Genomic DNA, 20,784 nt, shown 5'->3' with positions numbered 1-20,784 from the left:
GACGGCCGTGGGAGAGCCAGTCCTGACAAAACTCTACCATCTGGTGAGCAAGATGTATGAAACAGGCGAAATACCCTTAGACTTCAAGAAGAATATAATAATTCCAATCCCAAAGAAAGCAGGTGTTGACAGATGTGAAAATTACCGAACTATCAGCTTAATAAGTCACAGCTGCAAAATACTAACACGAATTCTTTACAGACGAATGGAAAAACTAGTAGAAGCCAACCTCGGGGAAGATCAGTTTGGATTCCGTAGAAACACTGGAACACGTGAGGCAATACTGACCTTACGACTTATCTTAGAAGAAAGATTAAGGAAAGGCAAACCTACGTTTCTAGCATTTGTAGACTTAGAGAAAGCTTTTGACAATGTTGACTGGAATACTCTCTTTCTAATTCTAAAGGTGGCAGGGGTAAAATACAGGGAGCGAAAGGCTATTTACAATTTGTACAGAAACCAAATGGCAGTTATAAGAGTCGAGGGACATGAAAGGGAAGCAGTGGTTGGGAAGGGAGTAAGACAGGGTTGTTGCCTCTCCCCGATGTTGTTCAATCTGTATATTGAGCAAGCAGTAAAGGAAACAAAAGAAAAATTTGGAGTAGGTATTGAAATTCATGGAGAAGAAATAAAAACTTTGAGGTTCGCCGATGACATTGTAATTCTGTCAGAGACAGCAAAGGACTTGGAAGAGCAGTTGAATGGAATGGACAGTGTCTTGAAAGGAGGATATAAGATGGACATCAACAAAAGCAAAACAAGGATAATGGAATGTAGTCTAATTAAGTCGGGTGATGCTGAGGGAATTAGATTAGGAAATGAGGCGCTTAAAGTAGTAAAGGAGTTTTGCTATTTGGGGAGCAAAATAACTGATGGTGGTCGAAGTAGAGAGGATATAAAATGTAGGCTGGCAATGGCAAGGAAAGCGTTTCTGAAGAAGAGAAATTTGTTAACATCCAGTATTGATTTAAGTGTCAGGAAGTCATTTCTGAAAGTATTCGTATGGAGTGTAGCCATGTATGGAAGTGAAACATGGACGATAAATAGTTTGGACAAGAAGAGAATAGAAGCTTTTGAAATGTGGTGCTACAGAAGAATGCTGAAGATTAGATGGGTAGATCACATAACTAATGATGAAGTATTGAATAGGATTGGAGAGAAGAGAAGTTTGTGGCACAACTTGACCAGAAGAAGGGATCGGTTGGTAGGACATGTTCTGAGGCAGCAAGGGATCACCAATTTAGTATTGGAGGGCAGCGTGGAGGGTAAAAATCGTAGAGGGAGACCAAGAAATGAATACACTAAGCAGATTCAGAAGGATGTAGGTTGCAGTAGGTACTGGGAGATGAAAAAGCTTGCACAGGATAGAGTAGCATGGAGAGCTGCATCAAACCAGTCTCAGGACTGAAGACCACAACAACAACAACAACCATAACACCACCACCTCTGTACTTCACCGTTAGCATGGCACATGATGACAGGTAACGTTTTCCGTACATTCACCAAACACCCGAACCCTTCCATCTGATTGCCACAGTATATAGCATGATCCATCACTCCAAATCATTCATCTCCAGTCATTCACTGTCCAGTGGTGTTCCTCTTTACACCATATCCACTGTCGCTTAGCACTGATTACAGAAATGTGTTGCTTATAAGAAGCTGCTCAACCATTATTGCCTATTATTTTTAACTCTTTACAAACAGTCATTGTGCTTCCTGGACTGCTGGTACGACTAAGAAACTCATGAGTGATTCCTTCTGCTGATTTCAGGCAATTATTAACGATCAACCTCCACAATGCTCAACAGTCCCAGTCTGTTGGTACATGAGGTCTCCCTGGTTTTGGTTTAACTGTGATTGTTCCTTTGTGTTTCCACTTCACAATCATGTCACCAACAGTTGACTTCGGGAGCTTTAGAAGGGTTGACATGAATTTGTTCCTCAGGTGACACGTTTGAAGTCACTGAGCTCTCCTGACCAACCCACTAGCTGTTACTGCTTCTCTACTGACAATACACAACTCCCTGCCTCCTTCATGAGAATAAATAGCTAGTTGTGTTTCACAAGAATGACATTTTCTGAATCCACACCGACTATTTTCTTCGTAGTAATTCATAATGTTTGAACACAGTAAATGTTCCAAAATCCCATTGCAAACTGAGATTAGTGATATGGATCTGTACTTCAGTAAATTACTCCTATTTCCTTTCTCAGGTATTATTTCAATTGTCCTCTTCATTGCTATTATACCTATTAGAGCATGGCTTGAGAAGGGTTCGATCCAGAGATATAACACTCACATCATCAGAATGAAACATACTCCTTAAATTCTTTACAGAGCAAGATTTCAGCTGAAGGTGTACAATTTTGCATCGTATAACAACCACATGTTAGTGTCAAGACAGGAGGGCTGAAAAGGCCAAATAGCTACCATATGTAAATTAAACACTATCAACAATAAGGGAAATGTCATAGTAGTTATGAAAAGAAAAATCAAACCATCAAGTAAGCAATAACATGCACATGAGTGCATTTGTGGATGATATGCGGGAAAGAAGGCTATAAACAACCCTCTGTATAAGCTAGAATTTCTGTAATTCGACTGCCATGGTCATTATGCAAGACATATGTAGGGGAAAGTGATGTTTCTTTAAAATGAGCTCTCACAACTCTGTCAGTAAAGCTCTGTATGATTTACAATTCCTTTCTTGTAGAACCTCCAACATATATTTGTTAACTATTTCTGCGACCTCTCATACCAAGTAAATGAAGTAAATGAATCTGTGGAATCATCTATGTGCAGCTCACTACTTATATTCTGCAATGGGATCTCTATAAACAGCTCTTCTGTAGGGCATCATGGTTGAACTGTTTCAAGTTTCTGCATGTTCTTTAAATTTTCTCTTCGTTTTTCGTTAATTGAACTTGGTATGAAATCCAGATCATCAAACAATACTAAAAATTTGTTAAATGATGGCTTTGTAAGTGATATCTTTTGTGCACAAAATACATTTCCTTAGGATTCTTTACAAAATCTTAAATTTGACACTTGCCTTCCTCACACTTGTGTCACACAGTGATTAAGATTCCTCATCAATCTGCAGTATCGTTACGAAGTGTGAGATGGTACGGCTAGCAACAATTCTGCACGGTTCCATAGAACCAGGTACAATGAGCTCATATTTCGGCTGAGTTCAGTGAGGAACTGTAGTTGGATACTAGCTGCAGTACCTCAGACTCAATATCAGTACTGCAGCTTGGACAGGAATCTGAATCACTGTCAGAACAAAATACACACCCTCATTTAACTGGCACATAGGGTTGAAAGTGGCCAGGCTTTTGCCTGGCCTGCTGAATAAGGGGTGAGGGAGAGGTGCTGGGATCCCAATCAACAGCTTTGGTCTTTTATCCGACAGAGATTCAGGTGCCTCACTTACGCAGTAGCAATTTGGAGTCTGAGATACTGCAGCTGGCAACCAACCACAGTTCTCTGCACATCAGCAGGTGGTGTAAGCTAAGGGTACAATGGGCATGACCTATGGAGGAGCTGTGTGCTTAAATATGTGTGTGCGGTCAAATAGGGCAAAATGCTTGTTATTACTTAAAGCCTTCCTATAAACCATTTGATACAGTGTTCAACTATTGCCTGTTTTATGGTTTCTTCTCTTTCAGTTTTCACTCTGGACTGATCTTGTATGCTTACAATGGCCTTGCTGTGTTTTGGACTCTGGTGCTAGTCAGCCATTCACTATGTGAATTACGTCATTACTAACCACTCGAAACTGCCACCTGTTCCACCAATAACTGCAAAATTGTGTGCTGAGTAACACTGAACACTGGGTAGCATAGTAAAGTAACGATAAGAACGTTAATCATTGTGTAATCATGGGTCCTGTGTTTTTGAAGCTGTAGCAACACTAGTTTGAGCAACAATAATACCAGCAGTAGCAGCTGCTACTGTTGCTTCTGCAAGCATAACTGCAACAGAAGCTTGTCCATCTGTTATAACAACAACAACAACAACAACAGCTACCAGCATTGTGAGCAGCTAGCAGCGGCAACAGCTGCATCACCAAGGCATTCACTTGCTTCAATGAAACAAGTGAGAATTGGGAGATTTACCGGCACTGCCTTGTTCTCTACTGCAAGGTAAGTCCAACATCTGACCCTAACAGTCAGAGCACATTTTTACTATCTTGTAGTAGGAAATGGTACAAAATGGTTCAGAAACTATGGCCACTCTCTGATCCTGGTAGTTTGAGCTTCTTCACAATTTGTAGTTTGTTGACAGATTACTAATGTCACCAAACCCACATCATAGCAGATAGGCTGAAATTAAATAAATTCCTTAAGCAAAGTTAGCAAATATATACAGCTTGGGCTGCAGGCTTACTGGGTTTAGCACATACGTGTGATTATTTGTGCAAAAGTGTATCATGCATCATATCCTGATTCTTTAATCTGTAACAATATTGTTTATCTAGCTATGGACAGATATATCAACAGAAGGTTTCAGAGTCATCTGATCTAACACTGGGTGAAGTACTTAAAGCCAATAAATCTCATGACGTTACTACTTCAATAAAAGCTTTGTTTGCTGATAGTGTTGGTATAGAATATGTTCCTTGTAGAAAGAAATGATCAACACCGTAAAATAACAGAATCACAGCTCGCACATCTGTCCAGTAGTCCAGTGGTGCACTGTACTACAGTTAATAAGGTAGTTAGTGAGTCACCCTCTTCATTATTGGTAGATGCAAACAAATAGAAAAAAAATCTTAGTTCACCATCATTTCATCCCAAAGTGAGTGACAGCTGACACAAGTATTTCCACATCATCACCAATGACCACCAGAGGAGCCAGCCTGAATAAATCATACCCACACTGCTGCACCAGACTGTGGCAAGCCTCAGCACTTTGCAAGTGTTTGCCACGTCCAGAAATAAACTGTGTGAGCTGCTGCATCACTGTACCCTATTTGGCTGGTACCACTGTCGCTGTGTGGACCACTGCTGCAATCCTCAGTTAAGTCTAGGCATCACTGTCACAGTGGTTGATTTTCAGCTTGACTCCCATGTCCTTGATAAATCTGGAGACATACTGGCTCACTGGTTCTACACTGCTGCACAGTGCAGAGTGGTGACGTCAACAACCATTTGATCCTGCTGCAGGAATCTGATTCTAGTAATTAATATATCTTTTGACATGTTTAGATATGACAGACTGCCATTCGGGTTACAAGCATTCCTGCAACTTTCTATAGATATCTAGAACAATTAATTCAGGGATTCCCAAATTTTGCAAACTTTTTGGATGAGATAACTGTGACAGGGTTTACAGGGAGCAACACTTTCAAAAGTTTGAGGTGTTATTTGAGCATCAAAAAGCCTGCGCATTGCATTGTCAGTGCAACAACTGCCAGTTTTTTGAACTGAGCACTAAATACTCTGGTCATACATGAAGCAAAAAGGGCTAACATCCATACAGTATCACAAACAAGCCATAAACAAGCTGCCTGTTCAGTGGAACCTGAAATAGTTGCAGTTATTCCTCTTTTAAGTAAACTATTATGCCATGCTCATACTGCAAGCTGCCCAAATTTTGCACTTCCCCAACCAGGTCCATAAAAAAGGGTCAGCCATGTCTGGTCAGAAATGTCCCATGAAGCATTCTTGAAATTAAAGTGTCTTTGAGCAGCTCCCTGTTTAGCTACATTTACTATGGACAAACACCTTATTCTGGCAGCAGATGCTTTCAATTTTGGTATCTGTGCTGTTCTATCATGTACTTACATCTAAATCTACATGATTACTCTGCAATTCACAATTAAGTGCCAGGAATAGGGTTCATCGACCCACCTTCAAGCTATTTCTCTACTGTTCCACTCTCTAATGGTGTGCGGGAAAAACAAACACTTAAATCTTTCTGTGCGAGCTCCGATTTCTCTTATTTTACTATGATGATCACTTCTCCCTACGTACGTGGGTGCCAATGGAATATTTTTGCAATTGGAGTAGAAAGTTGGTGATTGAAATTTCAGGAGAAGATCCTGCAGCAACAAACACAGTCTTTGTTTTAATGACTGCCACCCCAATTCACGTATCATATCCATGGCACTCTCTCCCCTGTTTCATGATAATACAAAATAAGTTGCCCTTCTTTGAACTTTTTCGATGTCCTCTGTCAGTCCCGCCTGATATGGATCCCACACCGCACAGCAATACTCTAGAAGAGGGCAGACAAGCATGTTGTAAGCAGTCTCTTAAGTAGAACTGTTGTTTCCAAATGTTCTGCAAATAAATCACAGTCTTTGTTTTGCTTTACCCACAGTATTACCTATGTGTTCGTTCCAATTTAAATTATTCTTAATTGTTGTCCCTAAGTATGTAGGTGAATTTACAGCCTTTAGATTTGTGCGATTTACCGTGTAATCAAAATTTAGTTGATTCCTTTTAGTATTCATGTTCACACTTTTCATTATTCGGAGTCAATTACCACTTTTTGCACCACGCAGATACTGTGTCTACATCATTTTGCAATTGGTTTTGATCATCTGATGACTTTACAAAATGAAACAATCTAAGAGGGCTGCTTAGATTGTCTCCTACATTCTTTATGCAGATCAGGAATGGCAGAGGGCCTCTAACACTTCCATGGGGAACAGCAGACATTACTTCCGTTTTACTCAATGACTTTCTCTCAGTTACTACAAACTGTGGCCTTTCTGCCACTAAATCATGAATCCAGTCACGCAACTCAAGCGATACTCGATAGGCACACAATTTGATTAGAAGAGTCTTGTGAGGAATGGTGTTGAGAGCCTTCTGAAAATCTGAAATTATGGAATCAATTTGACATCCCCTGTCAATAGCACTCATTACTTCATGAGAATAAATAGCTAGTTGTGTTTCACAAGTATGACATTTTCTGAATCCATGCGGACTATTTGTCAATGAATTATTTTCTTTGCAGTAATTAATACTGTTTGAACACAGTATATGTTATAAAATCCTACTGCAAACTGACATTAGTGATATGGATTTGTAATTCAGTAAATTACTCCTATTTCCTTTCTCAGATATTGGCGTGACTTGTGCAACTTTCCAGTCTTCAGGTACAAACCTTTCAAACAGTGAGAGGTTGTATATGATTGCTTATTATGGAGCTCTTGTATCAGCATGCTCTGAAAGGAACCTGACTGGTATACAATCTGAAATGTATGCTGACAGTATGCAGCAGCCAACTGAATTTGCCTCAGAAACATTGACCACAGCCCAACAAAATTATTCACAAATCGAGGAAGAAGTATTGTGGATTCATTATGGCATTAAAAAGTTTCACATTTTTCTGTACGAAATGACATTTCACTAAATCACATATAATAAGACCCTGATATCACTCATTGATCCACATTCCAAGTTCCCAGACGGAATAGCACAGCAGCTGCAATAATGGGAACAACATATCAATACAGACGATTTTTCCCACCTCACATGTGGATTGGATGAAGAATTTGATGGGCAGGAAGTGGCGTGTTTCACATTAGATGCAAATCCACACTAAGTAGCAGTAGAAGGCAACCATGATCTGCTCCTTTGTAAGGTTTTGTCAGCTGCACAAAGCTGGCCAGAGCCTCTTCCAGAACTTGGCATTCTGAACATTATTTCAATTGTGGTGTTGCTTCAACATAACACATATTCTCCTATGCTTAGCTATCAATGTGTCTCAATGCTTGTTGTGATCCAGTCTACACTCCACCCCTGTATGCTTAAGCTACTGCAAATTTCATATTGGAATACATGTAGGAGTCATTTTTTTTTTGGCACAGCATCGCTGCTGCCATTGAGCATACATTCCAGAACTATTATGCCTGGACTCACAAGCAACCAGCTCCAGTAGAGTGTTGTAACACCTAGCCCTGCCTTGAACACCCTTGGCAAAGAGTTCACTGAACTGTTCCAAGGAGCAATGTGTTTGCTCATTGTTGATGTCCTCTCTACCTTCCTGTATGTTGCATGGAAGGCTACTACAACAATGCCGCCAGCCAACCACATCTTGTGTACTATTTTTGCCACAGTTCAGTGCATGTGTGTTTCAGTCAGTCTATAAATGCAACTGTACTGAGTATCTAACTGCCACTTTGTTACACACAGTGTCAAACTCAAGACATATGAAGAGGCTGGTCAAAAGATTCTAAACACAAATGTGCAAAATTAAGGTGATAACTATTTCCAACAAAGTACTCACCAGTTTTCTTGCCTATGTCGATCCGTCCTGCCAACAGGGGCAGCCTGGTCAAAATGTTACACAGGCATAGGTCTCGTACTTTGATATGCAGCACCCAATCCAGTGAGCCCAGTGCCCTTGCACTGGCACATATTTTTGAATGGAATGTGGCATGGACACAAGATGCTGTCATTGACAATAATGTGAGACAGATGTTTGAAATCATAGCCGGTTGTGAAAAGATTATCTGGGATCAAAACCAGCAATGGCTCCAAGGCAGTTCATTCCCCAACCCCCTCCCTGCAGCTGCTTTGGGCAAATCAAAGCAACACCAGCTGTAGCAAGTTCGTCCCTCAGCCCACCTTTCACCTTCAGTATACTCTCTGACCTGCTTACAATGATCTAAGGGGGCTTGACAATGACCAGTGATGAGAGCCAATGGCACCCCTTTTCCGGCGCCTCCCACCATTACCTATGAACCCTCTCAAAAATCACTTATTGTGGCAGAGAAGCAGTGAGATGTCTCTGGAGGGGTGGATCCGATTCTATGCTCCTTATGTTATTTGGCACCCACTCCCCACAGGCAAGCCCAACAGCCCAACAGGGATGTATAATTGGACGGTGCAAAATAAGTGTGTGTGTGTGTGTGTGTGTGTGTGTGTGTGTGTGGGGGGGGGGGGGGGGGGGTGTAGGTGCGTTAGCAGCACTCAACATTGAGTTATCTATCAGCACCCATATGAAGAGTGATTAACCACATTGTTTTCAATGTGCAGAAAATGCAATAAAAGAAATAAAAAGCAAATTGAGATAAAATCATACTCACTCCCTCCGAATCTCCCCCATGACCACCCACTCAATCACACTAGATCACATGATGGAAAGCAATGCCACAAATGGGGAGATGTATGGAAACTGACAATTTCAACACAATGAAGACTAGAGGAAGACTAAAAGACATTCACAGCACTATGTGGCTGGCTGATCGTTTACCAAAAACATGGATGAGCCAGTCATCTTAGAAACACATTAAAAATGGCACCCAAAAATTTTAGGGAACAAGTCATAAAATTTCAAAAGTTGGGTCATATTCATCTGACAAGTAGCTAAAATAGATGGCAAATCAATCGGCAAATGAGCTGCCGCCCATTGGGCCGAAAACAAAACACGTCTAGTAAAATGTTTCGCTCTGTGATCTGTATGCCACAAGCACCACGTAGGGCCGTAGCCTATGTGAAGGCGAGTAAGGGGGACCTCATCCCACATGCGTGGATGATAGGAGGTATGCCACAGCCACACTGTGGACTTAATTAGATGCAGCTTATAATTTGTCACTTCCAGCCACTCTTCTTCCCATCAACACATGACTGCACCTCAAGGCTGAGGTGAGACCGTGCAGGGGGATGGCACACTGAACTAACTGAGGATCACGACATGCCTCCTTGATTGCTACATCCAACCTTTCATTCCCCACAATACCCACGTACCGTGGCACCCAGCAGAAAGATGCCTCCTTTGCCAGCCTTTGTAGTTCGAGGAGGACGTGTTGTATATTTTGGACTACTTTATCTGCTGGGTACAAGCATTACAGAGAGTGAAGAGCAATCAAGGAAAAGGAAAGTACAAGGAATTTAGGGTTTGAAACATGTCTCACCTGCATCAGTGCTTGCAATAATTATGCGACAAAGACAGTGTCACCTTGAGGCAATACGATCTTGAGGACATGATCATCTAAAACAACAGAGCAATCAATGGAGTCCCCCTGTTTAGACCCATCTGTAAATACAGCTACACAGTTGGGTGCTCAGTTAAAACGTAAAATAATATGTTACACACACATATAGGAGTGCAATCTCACCCGTACTGCACTAAATCTAAAATCACTCTGGGCCTCTGCAGTAACCAGGGAGACAGTCTGTTAAGAACCTAAATTTGAGTCTGTACGTGCCCCACAGCAAGGGACTACAGCACACATTTCTTATGGATCCCAAGCGGCCTCATTGCCCATGGACAGTTAAAGAGGCACTCCACAGCTGGATGAGCAATGGTATGGGCTGTGAGGGAAGTAAAAGTAGCCTGGAACATACACGCCTGATGAAAATGAGGAGTTGCCGTCGGAAATGAAGTGACGGTTCACCAGCTTCAGCACAGTGACTGGGTATGAGGCTAGCGCTGAAAGCACCCATGGTCAAGTTTATCACCTCATGGTGCACAGTGTCAGTGATGTTTAGGTACGAAAATCTCGCTGATCCATACACTGTGCACCCATAGTTCAGTCACACACAAACCCTATCAAACTGGAGCAGATGTGCGGTGTCTGCTCCCCAAGACTTGTGGCTAAGTCACTTCAACACACAGGTCAGCCAGAACATTATGACCACCAACCTATTATCAATATAATCCCGTCCATGTGATAGCAGCATTACCTGGTGAGGAATGATTGCTACTCACACACGCAAATGGTGCTTCCTGTAACAGTGAGCGTGCTGTCCGTGTGCAGAATGGGGAAGGCACACGATCTATCTGAGTTTGACCAAGGACCGATTGTGATGGCCCGGAAGCTCGGCACAAGCATTCCAGAAACTGCATGACTTGTTGGGCATTTGAAGAGTGCCGTTATCTATGCTAAAAGTGGACACATTGGCTGCTATGTAGGTGGTTGTAATATTCTGGCTGATCAGTGTACGTTCAGTGCCTTTTGGGCCCATCCCTTTAGGTGTGGCAACCATGACAGTTTGTAGTAAAAAATGAGGACCATAAACTTCACAGAGACTTTAAAATGGAGAACGGTGTCCCACATTTGCAGTTCAAGTAAATTGAAATTATGACAAGAACGATTAAAATGAACATGCACATGCCGCCCCCCCCCCCCCCCCCCACACACACACACACTACTCCCTGCAGAAAATATAAAACCAGTCTTGCAATCCATCTGGGATGTGTTTGAATGTGGCACCAGAGCTCATCACCCCCTTCCCTGGAATTTATGGGAATTGGGAGACTAATGTGTGCAGTATTGTATGATCACAAAGATTGGTAAGTTCAACTTTTTTCTTTCTTTCTTTCGTTCTTTCAAGATTCTTTCATATGCCTTATTTTAAGTTTTCTCTGTTGGTTCAAAAATAGTGTTATGGCATTGGTGAGCTTGGCACATATAAGGGACACTGAAGGCTTCCAATTTCTGTCCACTGAGGTCCAACATGAATATGCGACTGGGGGAAGCATGCAGAAAAATATGAAGGGTATATCTAACAATGAAAACTCCAGGTTGGAATATCAACAATATTAGGCAAATGACCGCTGCTCACCAAAAAGATAACCTGCTGAGGTGGAGACAGGCACATCGAAAAGACTAACACATTATAGCTCTTGGACAAAGCCTTTTTCTCAAAAAAGAAAGAAGAAAGACAGACAGACAGACAGACACACACACACACACACACACACACACACACACACACACACACACACACAAAAACCACTATCATTGGCAGCTCTGACTGGAACACGGCTGTTATATGAATCGCAATCTGGAGTGGGGGAGGGAAGAGGGAGAGAGCGCACGGTACGGGTGCAGAGGAGGGGGGAGAGAAAAGTGCTGTCTGGTGGAGTGTGCAGGGGCTAGATGGTGGCCTGATGAGACTGTTGGCGGACTGTAGGGGAACAAATGGGGAGTGGAAAAGGAGATGAGCAGGGAAGGTGTAAGGACAGGAGGGGGGGGGGGGGGGGGGTGGCAGAGGGCAGCACACAATGTGGGGTGGGTGAGGGGAAGTGAAAAGGGAGGAGGTTATGGGACAGAGGGGTTGGAAACTGTTGGGTGGAGGGTGCGGGACGGTAGGTAACCGTAGGTTAAGGCCGGGATGATTTTAGGAGTGGACAAAGTGTTGTACGGATAACTGCATCTACGCAGTTCAGAAAAGCTGATGGTGGAGGAGAGGATCCGGATGGCCCAGGTTGTAAAGCACCCATTGAAATCATGCATGTTATGTTCCCCTGCATGCTGAGCCACAGGGTGGCCACGTTTGTTCGTGGCCACAGTTTGGTGGTGGCCGTTCATCCTGTGGACACCTGGTTGGTAGTGTGTCAACCTGTAATAACAACAAGTGTACAAGGGATACATGTTAAGTATTTACTGGGCAGTGGTAGTGATTTGAATGATATTTCACAGGCATTTTTTGAATCTATTAAGAACACACAGGGTATAGTGGTGATGCATGTGCATGGAACAAAAATTATCTTGATTTAAACAAATAATTCGGCCTAACTCTTGCAGTAGAAGAAACTCTTAAAAAGATGCAATTTTCAATGTATTCAGCTAATTGATTGAAGTAAGATTCAATTGTAATCTCTGTAAATTTAATTTCAAACAATGTGTAGTCTCAGCACCAATTATTGTGATGATATATCAGGTCCCGAATTTTGGTCACGAGACAGTCCACGGCCGAGTTTCAGACGAGGAACCTGTGCTGCTTAGAACGACAACAATGTATAAAGTTAACAGTGAAATATGTGTTACACCAACAGGCCTTGTGTTAAAGCAATGATAGTGACTGCTCAATTTATTTGAAGGACTGTGAACTACGTGGTTATGTTTTTACTGCTCATAGGTGTTCAACAGAAAACTACTGTAGCAGTACGTGGAGGTTTGCCTGAAAACTATTAATGAGGCTTATGAAAAGTTTAAACAATAGTGCACTGGCCATACATATATAACTGTGTATTATTGGGGGGTTGTGCAAAGTGAAAGTAAACTACAATGAAACGCAAATGTGTAACTGTCGGCTATAGTATTTACAGTAGTCAGTGTCCAAATTAAAAACCCCACTTTTCAGACAGTGTAGTGACACAGTACGTAGACACCGAGGACAACAAACGAAGAAATAAATAAAGCAGGCAGAACTGCTACAACTGCAGTGAAATTTGTTTTAGAACATCAGTTCTTACCAGTCAAAAATACAGAAAATTAACTAAAAATTAAAACAATGAAGAATTCCCAGAATTCCAAAAAACCAGCCACTGCCAAACTGTGGCCAACAGTAGAGTAGACAACTATGGGGCATAACATTCAGCTGAATGTAACATGTTTGATTTCAATGGGTGCTTCACAACCTGGGCCATCTGCATCCTCCCCTCCACCACCAGCTTTTCTGAACCGGGCAGATGGGAGTTATCCTTACAACACATTCTCTGCTCACAAAATTATTTCTGTTTCTACCTTTGGTAACCTACTGTCCCTTTACCCTCCACCCAACAGTTTCTGCCTACTATGTCCTATCACCTATTCCCTTTTCATGTACCCTCATCCTCACTGCGTGCTGCACTCTGCCAATACATCCAACTGTCCTTTCCCGGATCCTCTATTTTTCCACTCCCCCTATTATTCTCCACACTTCATCTCCCAACGTTGCGTCTGGCAGTCTCGTCAGGCCACTATCTGTCACTGCAGGTCCCACCAGACAGCACCTCTCTCTCTCCCCATTCATACCCTACTACCATTCCCCACTCCAGGCTGCTATTCACATTACAGTCACATTCCTGTCGGAGCTGCCAGTGGTAGCGGTCTTGTGTGCATGAGGTGGGCTTGCTTGTGTGAAATCATTGGTATATCTGAACACTTCTTAAATAAGGAGATAATTCAGAGGCTTCCTTTACCAGGATACAGGTTGGCTGGCAGCTTTTCTAGGAGCTCTTTGCGGTGTGGGGGAGTAGCCATGTATGTGAAAAACGGCATCCCATTTGACTCAATTGATGTTTCAAAGTACTGCACTGAAAAGGTGTTTGAATGTTGTGCAGGTGTGGTTAAATTTAATGGAGCTAAACTTCTAACTGTTGTTATTTATAGATCCCAAGACTCTGACTTCACAACATTTTTGCTAAAGCTAGAGCAGGTTCTTGGTTCACTTTATAGGAAATACAAAAAGTTAGTTATATGTGGTGACTTCAACATTGATTGTATAAGTGATTGTGCTAGGAAAAGGATGCTGGTAGACCCCCTTAATTCATATAATCTTATGCAAACTGTATTCTTTCCAACGAGAGTGCCAGTGAACAGTAGAACAACCATATACAACAGTTTTTTCATTCCTCATTACTAGAAGGGCATTCTGTTAGCAAAAAGGTGAATGGCCTTTCAGATCATGATGCACAAATTTTAACTCTAAAAGATTTTTGTGCTGCAACACATGTTAAATATAGTTATCAACTGTTTAGGAAAGCTGATCCAGTTGATGTAGAGACCTTTGTAAACCTTATCAAGGAACAAGAGTGGCAAGATGTTTATAGCACTGATACAGTAGATGATAAATATAATGCTTTTCTCAAGACTTTTCTCGTGCTCTTTGAAAGTTGCTTTCCGTTAGAACGTACAAAACAGGGTACTAGCACAAACAGGCAGCCTGTGTGGCTGACTAGAGGGATAAGAATATCTTGTAGAACAAAGTGGCAATTATATCAAAACATTAGAAACAGGCAAAATCTAAATGCAGCAGACCATTACAAACAGTATTGTAAGGCGCTTAAAAATGTTATTAGGAAGGCAAAAAGTATGTAGTATGCAGATAGAATAGCTAAGTCTCAGGATAAAATTAAAACCATATGGTCAGTCGTAAAGGAAGGGGCTGGTCTGCAGAGACAGGTCGAGGATATAGAATCAGTGCGTAGTGGGAATGTCCGAGTTACTGATAAGTCACATATATGTACAGTATTTAATAATCACTTTCTGAATATAGCAGGTGAACTAAATAGAAACCTAGTCCCAACAGGGAATCACATCACGCACTTAGAAAAAAGGGTTCCGAGACTGTTACCTGAAATTCTCCTCCATGATACTGACAAGAAGGAGATTGAGTTAATAATTAAATCACTAAAGACCAAGAACTCTCATGGATATGACAGGGTATCTAGCAGAATACTGAAGTACTGTTCTACGTATGTTAGCCCAGTACTTGGCCATATCTGTAACTTTTCCTTTACGAGTGATTGGTTTCCTGACTGATTAAAGTACTCGGTAGTGAAGCCACTTTATAAAAAGGGAGACAGGGATAATGTTGACAATTTTAGACCTATTTCTATGCCATCGGTGTTTGCTAAAGTTATCGAGAAGGTTGTATATACAAGGTTACTAGAGCATTTAAATTCACATAATTTGCTGTCAAATGTACAGTTTGGTTTTAGAAATGGTTTAACAACTGAAAATGCTATATTCTATTTTCTCTGTCAGGTTTTGGATGGATTAAATAAAAGGTTGCGAACGCTAGGTGTTTTCTTTGATTTAACGAAGGCTTTTGACTGTGTTGACCACAAAATATTACTGCAGAAGTTGGACTATTAAAGGAGCAAGGGGAGTAGCTTACAATTGGTTCGCCTCTTACTTTAAGAACAGAAAGCAGAAGGTAATTCTCTGCAATATTGAGAGTGGTAGTGATGTTCAGTCTCAATGGGGCACTGTTAAGTGGGGCGTTCCCCAAGGATCAGTGCTGGGGCCACTGCTGTTTCTTATTTATATAAATGATATGCCTTCTAGTATTACACGTGATTCAAAAATATTTCTGTTTGCTGATGACACCAGCTTGGTAGTGAAGGATCTTGTGTGTAATATTGAAACAGTATCAAATAATGTAGTTCATGAAATAAGTTCATGGCTTGTGGAAAATAATTTGATGCTAAATCACAGTAAGACTCAGTTTTTACAGTTTCTAACTCACAATTCAACAAGAACCGATATTTTAATCAGACAGAATGGGCATATTATAAGCGAGATGGAACAGTTCAAGTTCCTAGGTGTTCGGATAGATAGTAAGCTGTTGTGGAAAGCCCACGTCCAGGATCTTCTTCAGAAACTAAATGCTGCTTTATTTACCATTAGAACAGTATCTGAAATGTGACAGTTCAACATGAAAAGTAGTCTACTTCGCATATTTTCATACACTTATGTCATATGGGATTATTTTTTGGGGGTAATTCTTCTGATTCAAAAAGGGTATTTTTGGCTCAAAAACGGGCTGTTCGAGCTATATGTGGTGTAAGTTCGAGAACCTCTTGTCGACCCCTGTTCGATAGTCTGGGAATTCTGACATTGCCCTCACAGTATATATTTTCTTTAATGTCGTTTGCTGTTAGCAATATTAAGCCTATTCCCAAGAGTTAGCAGCTTTCACTCAGTTAATACTAGGCAGAAATCAAATCTGCATGTGGACTGCACTTCCTTGACTCTTGTGCAAAAAGGAGTGCAGTATTCTGCTGCATCCATTTTCAATAAGCTACCACAAGAACTCAAAAATCTTAGCAGTAGCTCAAACGCTTTTAAGTCTAAACTGAAGAGTTTCCTCATGGCTCACTCCTTCTATTCTGTCGAGGAGCTCCTGGAAGAGCTAAAAAATTAAGCAAATTCCAGTGTTACATTGTTGATTTTCTTTATTTAAACTTAAGACTTATCGCCTGAATATGTTTTTTATATTTAATTTTATCTGTTTCTACTATCGTGTTATAATTCCATGTATTGACTCATTCCATGACCATGGAGACTTCTCCTTAATTTGGTCCCACGGAACAATAAATAAATAAATGTGTGTGTGTGTTTTCTTTGCTGAAGAGGTCTTTGGCCAAAAGCTATAATGTGTAATTGTCTTTTTGTTGTGCCTGACTGCAATTAAATGGGTCATCTTTATGGTGAGTAGCAATCTATACTTTTCTTAATATTGTTGAAGGGGATATCTTTCATACTTGTCCTTCCAGCCACCACTTTTGTTACTCCCTTCGACTTTAATCGATATGGCAGATTTCACTTTCATTTACATCTACATGGATACTCTGCAAATCACATTTAAAAGCCTGGCAGAGCGTTCATCAAACCACCTTCACAATTCTCTATTATTCCAATCTTGTACAGCGCGCGGAAAGAATGAACACATATACCTTTGCGTACGAGCTCTGATTTCCCTTATTTTATCTCGGTGATTGTTCCTCCCTACGTAAGTCAGTGTCAACAAAATATTTTCGCATTCGGAGGAGAAAGTTGGTGATTGGAATTTCGTGAGAAGATTCCGTCGCAACGAAAAACGCCTTTCTTTTAATGATGTCCAGCGCAAATCCTGTATCATTTCTGTGACACTCCCATATTTCACGATAATAAAAAACACGCTGCCTTTCTTTGAACTTTTTTGATGTACTCCATCAGTCCTATTTGGTACGGATCCCACATCGTGCAGCAGTATTCTAAAAGAGGATGGACAAGTGTAGTGTAGGTAGTCTCCTTAGTAGGTCTGTTACATTTTCTAAGTGTCCAGCCAATAAAACGAAGTCTTTGGTTAGCCTTCCCCACAACATTTTCTATGGGTTCCTTCCAATTTAAGTTGTTCATAACTGTAATACCTAGGTATTTAGTTGAATTTATGGCTTTTAGATTAGACTGATTTATCGTGTAACCAAAGTTTAACAAGTTCCTTTTAGCACTCATGTGGATGACCTCACACTTTTCATTATTTAAGGTCAACTGCCACTTTTTGCACCATTCAGATGTCTTTTCTAAATCGTTTTGCAGTTTGTTTTGGTCTTCTGATGACTTTATTAGTCGATAAATGACAGCGTCATCTGCAAACAACCAAAGACAGCTACTCAGATTGTCTCCAAAATCGTTAATATAGGAAAGGAACAGCAAAGGGCCTATAACACTACCTTGGGGAATGCCAGAAATCACTTCTGTCTTATTTGATGACTTTCTGTCAGTTACTATGAACTGTGACCTCTCTGACAGGAAATCACAAATCCAGTCGCATAACTGAGAAGATATTCCATAAGTACGCAATTTCACGATGAGCCGGTTGTGTGGTACAGTGTCAAAAGCCTTCTGGAAATCCAGAAATACGGAATCGATCTGAAATCCCTTGTCAATAGCACTCAACACTTCATGTGGATAAAGAGCTAGCCTTTACAGACTGTAGCAGAACTGTATCCCTGGCTCTAATGATGAACACATCTAGTCTTATAGAAACACTGGCTTCTAAACTCCATCCGTGTTCTGCTATTTTAATAACCATTTGAAGTGGGAAATGAAGCTATGCCATATTGAAGGAGGCTCCAGAAAACATCAGCACAAAACACAGACCAATAAATCTTTAGTCATTTTATCAGAGAAATTTCAAAACTGTAAATCAGACTATCACTCTCTGTCTCTTTCACTATCAGAAGTCTACAATTCATTCCGTTAATGATGCCACACACCTACTGTGCCTTAATGCTATCTGCGTAGCTAACATTAGTTATTACTTTTGCTGGTTTTGGCAAAGAAGAAAGCACTGTATTAGAGGTGACACAACAGACATAGATATTGATGTCTGAGACATTAGTATCCACATATAACCTCCTTGTCATTGTTGAGAGTGGCTGGCACATTTTAAAGAGTGAAAATAATGTCTTTCCTATTAATTACTTCCCACTGAAGCTTCTTTGTTTGTCAGTAAGATGCAGAAATGATTAGCAATTCACACAAATTGGAAGCTCGGACAGAAGTATTACAGGCATGGAAAGGGACTACACAGAGACTCTTATGATACCTCTGACAACAAATATATGAACGTCAGTTAAATCCTTCTTCTGAAACAAAACCATGTCTGTTACCAGATGGCAATTCACTTACTTCAGACTCAATGCATATACAGTGTCATTTGTCCTTGATGACAGCTGTGGCCTGATACGCAACAAATATGTTCCATCCACTTCTTGCGCCAACAGTGCAGTTGCACGTTCTCGACCCATTTCACCAACAAACCTAGAGATGATAATTAAAATATTCACAAACCTATTGAAATTTAACATAATATGTAACAGGTTCACCAGTGATTAACATTCTCATGAGACTACACACAAACAATAAAGTCATCATGTGGTAATGTAATATGTTACATGTTATAAAGAGACTGGGCTGATGCAAAGCTGTTTGAATGTGAAAGATGCTCATAGTCAAGTTCACAGGTATGCTAGTGCTGTTATTAATTGTGCAATGAGAGACATACATTCCCAAAGTAAGAAGAAAATCAGCCTCCATCTCTAAAAATTAGCTCTCAAGGAAAATGAAAATTTAATTTCATTCATCATATTAGATGTTCAGGAAAGCCTGCAATTGAGTCAGTCATGATTTAAATATTGATAACTGCATCATTTACTTTTTTTATGCTTAGCATGGTGCATTTTGAGAACTTATTCGAGAATAAGCATAAAAAAATAAATAATTGCTGCAGTTTTCATTATTTAAATCGTGAAAATGATAACATTTTCATACTTGGCCATTATTAATAAAACAATAACTATCAAATGGACATCAAGTACAGACTCAATGTGTAGATGGTGCAATAACTGCAATGAACTTCATGCTAGTCGCAATATGCATAATTAAGGCGAACAGTTACAATGCAGTATACCTCTCATTGGAACATTGTCTATCTGGCACACATCTTATAAATAACTTTTTATAAAATTTTATAATGGAGACCTCAAATGATGGAAATGGAAATGAGCGTTTGGCGTCATTGGCCGGGAGGCCCCTCGCGGGGCAGGTCCGGCCGCCATATCGCAGGTCTTATTACATTCGGCGCCACATTGGGCGACCTGCACGCCGGATGGGGATGAAATGATGATGAACACAACACAACACCCAGTCCCTGAGCGGAGAAAATCTCCGACCCAGCCGGGAATCGAACCCGGGCCCAGAGGACGGCATTCCGTCACGCTGACCATTCAGCTACTGGGGCGGACACCTCAAATGATAAAACTACGTAACTGATGTGATAAGCACATCTTCATATGACGAAAAGATAACTAGCAAAAGTGCCACATGGATAAAAATAAAGCAACGCAGCAGTAAGTTCTTGCTGCAGAGCACGTAACCTTTAGGTTGCCAGGCATACAAAGATAGAACTGTTCCCTTTGAAACTAGGTTTAAAAATAGGGCGCACTACACACCAATAATTGGTTAATACAAATTCTCTCTTTCCTGAGACACTGCCAAGCAGAGGTTTCTCTTTCCTTTTCAGTTATCAGCAAGTTTTCATCTCCATCCATTACTGTTGTAGGAAACAGAGGGCCTTGATCAGCAGAGCTCTTCTCACTCTTCTGTTATGATCTGCATTACTGGCACAAACATTCATTGCAATGTGTTATGCTACAACGTTTAAGCACAAATGTTAATAGTGAGTGAGTATTGGTGAGAGTATTCCATTTGTTTATTTGCAGCAAACCCTTGACAAGAAGATACCTGGTAGAATTATGCCCTTACAAGGTTAGCCACAGGTGGGAAATCATACTTGCATCCTAAAAACATCTGGCATAATAAGAATCAAAGTACGTATATTGAATTTCATGGAACATGTTCTTTGACTGAATACTGGCAGATCTCATCCACAGTCACTCATAATTTTTGCAGCCACCTTCCATTAAACTATAGACAGAAAGTTATGAATTTTGATTAATAAGATTATAAGCTTTTTCCTTGAGAGCTTGAACATAGATTTCCGAAGCACAATGAGTTTGAAACACAGTGTATTTACTATAATATTTAGAGGCAG

The 20,784-nt window shown here is 40.8% G+C and overlaps 1 protein-coding gene across 2 annotated transcripts in view; it reads right to left on the bottom strand.

The window, feature by feature from the left end:
- Positions 1-20,784, bottom strand: part of LOC126470229 (protein vav) — a 170,817-nt gene that overhangs the window by 32,200 nt on the left and 117,833 nt on the right. For both annotated transcript variants that reach the window (XM_050097920.1, XM_050097921.1), the window contains exon 14: positions 18,861-18,992. In XM_050097920.1, coding sequence (XP_049953877.1) covers positions 18,861-18,992 — 132 coding nt within the window. The remainder of the gene's footprint in view (positions 1-18,860; positions 18,993-20,784) is intronic.

This window comes from Schistocerca serialis, chromosome 3 (genome assembly GCF_023864345.2).
Source record: "Schistocerca serialis cubense isolate TAMUIC-IGC-003099 chromosome 3, iqSchSeri2.2, whole genome shotgun sequence".
NCBI classification, from domain to species: Eukaryota; Metazoa; Arthropoda; class Insecta; order Orthoptera; family Acrididae; genus Schistocerca; species Schistocerca serialis.
The sequence above is the reverse complement of the archived record's forward strand: the minus strand, read 5'-3'. Positions and strand labels throughout refer to the sequence as shown.